Raw genomic sequence first — 4,460 nt, forward strand, 5'->3', positions numbered from 1 at the left:
AGGAATAAAACATGACATAATCCTTTTCATAACAATATATTTTGTTCCTATTTCCTACTTGACTAAATAAATACCTTACACAGAGGCTTGTTTTCTGTCTAATCACCCTCTCTCTACCTGTGCTTGTAAATGGCTGTATTCACACACACACTCCGGCTGATTCATAAACGAGTCCTTGTGTGAAATACTAGCAGGAGATTTCAAGCTTTTCTGTTTAAAAGTAATGAATTACAGCGACGAAAAAATGTGCAGCCATTTAAGGATAAAGCCGGGAATTTGGTGTCTGCTGCGGCGAGCCATCCATCACGTCCACAATAAAGGAGTTTTTGCCTGACGGTCGAAATTTATGGTCGCCCTTCTCTGCCCTAATAACTCAAAGCGCTGTGTCAGAGCCTGACAGCCCTTGCCGAAAACAGCACCCCTGTTATCAATCAAAAAACACTTGCATATGTTTAACTTTCGCCTGATCAGCAAGACATTTATAGGCTATTGAGTAATAAGATAAGTGGGTCTATTTCGATAGGAAGAAATGTGAAAGCTTTAATGATTAATGGTGGGCACAAAGGGAAGGTTTTCAGCCCTTTTGGAAGAACAGGAGGATTTGGGGGGGGGTTGGATGATGCACAAAACCTGAGTAAGATTTATAATTTCAGTCAGAATCAATAATTGCATGCTGTTATTAAACATACCCCTGCAGAATAATTAAGATTCTGCAAAAAATAAAAAAATAAAAAAAAACCTTAAGGTCTTATTAAACAAATTCAATTAAACAACACACCTAGAAGGCATGAAATATGATAGAGAGGAGTGGGATCTGTTCTTCTCATGGATTCACTTTACAGTAGTTGACCTGAATGTGACTGCAAGGAGGCAAAGAAAAAAAAAAGAAGTCTGCAGAGCTGACAGATAACTGGCGTGCAGGACGGGGAACTGACAGATGACAGGCTGCGGGATTGAGAGGAGGGAGTTGCAGAAAATGTGAAACACGTCGATGGATATCGGCGAGGGTTTGAAGGAAGACCTAACCAGAAAAGTCCCGCAAAGCCCTCAGATGGTGTTTTTTGTTTTGTTTTTTTTCGTTTGGGTGGAGAAAGTTATCGGGTCATGGCGCAAAAGCCGTCCAGATTGTCCTGGAGGGCAGTTTTGACATGAAAATTAACCCAAAATCAATTACGCACGGTTAAATGCGTTTCTATGCGCCTGCTTGTAGGGTTTGTCAATTACCTTTACTATTTTCGGACATTTTTGCGCATTTTCATACTATATTTAAGAATTAAATATGTTTTTTGCGGCTTAAATTACATTTAAAAAATATGTTATATCTCATTTATCTTCAACCTGAGTCCACCTAACTCGAAAACCACACAGGACGCAGGGGTCGGCGCATGCGTCAATTACGCAAAGTCGCATATAAAACTCCAAATTTAAAGCGCACGGAGTGGGAGAAATATTAAATCCACGCCCGTGTGAGTGAGGAAACGTCACATTCCCTCGACCCTGCCATCACTCCGGGGTCTGTCTCAGATTGGAAGGCGTCAAAAGTGATCTGCGGACTAATTCAGATGCTGCTCAGGAGGAGGCGGAGTGATCTTTCCTGGCCACGACCCACGTATACGGAGTGCGCTCTCGGACCCGCAGCCACAGTGTCAGAGCGACGCCGGGGATGAAGCAACGCGGCTGCGACGCGCACGGATCCTGTTCACACACTCCGATCTGAGGATTGTACATTACTGCTTTTTAACTTGGCACATGCTTTAACCCGTCTGTCGCTTTGGCTTTCTTCACCATACTCATGTCTTTTTCAACCATTTCCACGAGAATTGGGTCATGATCACATCGCCCACGGTCTCTGTCCTGAGAAATAGCACGAATCCAGCGTGGGAGAGCGGCTCCTTGGGAGAGAAGGGCGCAGCGAAGATCGGCCACACATCCGTCCAAAACTCCGTCTCTCCCGCAGACCCTTCTCGGCAAGCCAGTCGTCTTCCCATAAAGGTTCTGAAAATGCTCACGGCTCGGGCAGGACACATTTTACACCCGGAGTACCTTCAGCCTTTACCGTCCACCCCTGTCAGTCCCATCGAGGTAAGAACCACAGCCGCGTTTATGGAACAAATGGTTATTACTGCGCAAAAAAAAGTGTCTGACCCTGAAATGAGTGGACGTCTGCGCTTCGACCAGCACTGATCGGATGTTTTTGTGGACAATTCTGGATGATAATAGGATTTTATTTAGACCTTGTATTGAATTATTCGACAAAAGGAACCGACCGCTGGAGTGCTTTAGAATGCGATGCCGTAGTTTCCCACAAATTATAAAGGCATATTTTCCTTCAGTTTTGGGGAAATATTGGAAATATGGAAAACGTAATTAAAAGAAAAGCCGTGCAAATTAATGTTGCGTTTGTGTAATGTCATTCTACAGTCTTGTCATGTATCTGGTGTGTGTACGCGTCCTCTGGTGACAATTACGCAGAGTAGTTTGGAGTTAAATGCCAAGATAAGTTTATGCGCAATGCGTAATAAAATCCGCCTCTAACGATTTATTACTAAACACGAGGAGTGTTTTATAGGTTTCATTAATTGTGTGTTTCTTTATTTCACAGCTCGATGCCAAGAAAAGTCCTCTGGCTCTGTTGGCGCAGACATGCTCTCAGATCGGCAAACCGGACCCGCCGTCCTCCTCCAAACTGTCCTCCGTCACCTCCAATGGATCTAGTGACAAGGAGGGCAAGTCCGGTCCGCTGAAGATGAGCGACATCGGAGCCGACGACAAATCCAGCTTCAAACCTTACTCCAAATCATCGGAGAAGAAGGAGTCGAGCAGCAGCCTCAGTGGAGATAAAACCAGTTTCCGAGTGCCTAGCGCCACCTGCCAGCCGTTCACCCCCAGGACAGGCAGCCCCAGCTCCTGCACCTCCGTGTCTCCGCTGCCGTCTGAGGGCAAAGCGGGGGACAAGGAGGACAAGAAGGAGTCTGAGAGCAATAAGAGCAGCACGGAGAACGGCGGCAGCCACAGGATAAGTGGGATTAACTCTGACGGGGGCCAGCACCAGGAGAACACATCTGGATCCAAGACTGTTACATCGGACTCCACATCCGTGACCTCGTCGTCCTCCTCCGTCCTCGGCTCCGGACTGGTGGCCCCTGTTTCACCCTATAAGCCCGGGCATACAGTTTTCCCTTTGCCACCTGCTGGTATTTCCTATCCTGGAAGTTTAGCGGGTGCATATGCGGGTTATCCGCAGCCGTTCCTCCCTCCTGGAATGACCCTTGACCCCACCAAATCCAGCAGCCAGCTGTTAAGCGCACAGTTTGCGGCTGCCAGTTCACTGGGATGCAGTAAAGCAGGAACCAGCCCTTTAGCCGGAGCCTCTCCTCCGACTCTAATGTCTGCGAGTCTGTGTCGAGACCCGTACTGTCTGAGCTACCACTGCACAAGCCATTTGTCCGGCGCATCCAGCGCAAACTGCGCACATGACTCTGCGGCTGCTGCTGCGGCCGCCACTGCGCTCAAATCTGGATACCCGCTCATGTACCCCACACACCCTCTGCACGGGGTGCACTCCACGGCGCCGTCTTTTAGCGGACACCCGCTGTACCCCTACGGCTTTATGCTGCCCAATGACCCCCTGCCTCACGTGTGTAACTGGGTGTCTGCAAACGGACCATGCGACAAGCGCTTTTCCACTTCCGAGGAGCTGCTGAGCCACTTACGGACTCACACGGCCTTCGCGGGCACAGAGAAGATGATCTCCGGGTATCCGGGGTCATCTTCCCTCGCCAACGCCGCAGCGGCCGCCGCTATGGCCTGTCACATGCACATCCCTCCTAACGGGAGCCCCGGCAGCCCCAGCACACTGGCCCTCCGGGGGTCCCACCACCCCCTCGGACTCAGCAGCCGCTACCACCCGTACTCAAAGAGCCCCCTGCCCGCCCCCGGGGCCCCGGTGCCGGTGCCCGCCGCCACCGGGCCGTACTACTCCCCGTACGCCTTGTATGGACAGAGACTGACCACAGCCTCGGCCTTAGGATACCAGTAGACACAAAGAATTCTACATTTATAAAGGAGATTTAGGCCCAATGAGTTTTATATTGTACTACATGCAGGGACTGGATCCGTGTGGGGATCAGTGTATTTATTTGCGATAGCTTCAAGCGTGACTAAAATAAAAAAATAATTATAATATAACTTTAACAGCCTCATTGTGCATTATTTTACATGAACGGAATTACTGGTTTGTACGGACTCGTCCTTTTTTCTGCAGATCTTTGTAGGAGGCCAGATGTGTGTGTTTAGTTGATGCTGAATAGACTGTAAAGGTCATTTTCATTGGTGTGGGTTCCTGCTCAGGGCCTGTTCACAGGGATCTGACAGAGTGATGGACGTGGACTAAAATCAATCAGAGCTGCTTCTTCAGATTTGTCATTGATTTATTTTGGGGGGAGGGATGCTGTGGCCTT

The 4,460-nt window shown here is 48.6% G+C and overlaps 1 protein-coding gene across 1 annotated transcript; it reads left to right on the top strand.

Annotated features, from left to right (window-relative positions):
• Nucleotides 1–1,455: 1,455 nt before the first annotated feature.
• On the top strand, nucleotides 1,456–4,188 carry LOC115410677 (zinc finger protein 503-like). The gene is made up of 2 exons (XM_030122425.1): nucleotides 1,456–2,082; nucleotides 2,603–4,188. Exons 1-2 carry the CDS (start codon nucleotides 1,828–1,830, stop codon nucleotides 4,037–4,039), a joined length of 1,692 nt encoding a protein of 563 aa, XP_029978285.1. The 5' UTR covers nucleotides 1,456–1,827; the 3' UTR covers nucleotides 4,040–4,188.
• The last annotated feature ends 272 nt before the right edge of the window (nucleotides 4,189–4,460 follow it).

The sequence above is a fragment of the Sphaeramia orbicularis genome, chromosome 19, assembly GCF_902148855.1.
Source record: "Sphaeramia orbicularis chromosome 19, fSphaOr1.1, whole genome shotgun sequence".
Classification (NCBI taxonomy): Eukaryota; Metazoa; Chordata; class Actinopteri; order Kurtiformes; family Apogonidae; genus Sphaeramia; species Sphaeramia orbicularis.

Bases quoted from the DNA above. Each gene is read 5' to 3' on its own strand.
- LOC115410677 (XM_030122425.1), top strand. From the start codon at position 1,828: ATGATCACATCGCCCACGGTCTCTGTCCTGAGAAATAGCACGAATCCA. The intron at 2,083-2,602 runs GTAAGAACCACA...TTTATTTCACAG, and splicing joins CCCCTGTCAGTCCCATCGAG to CTCGATGCCAAGAAAAGTCC.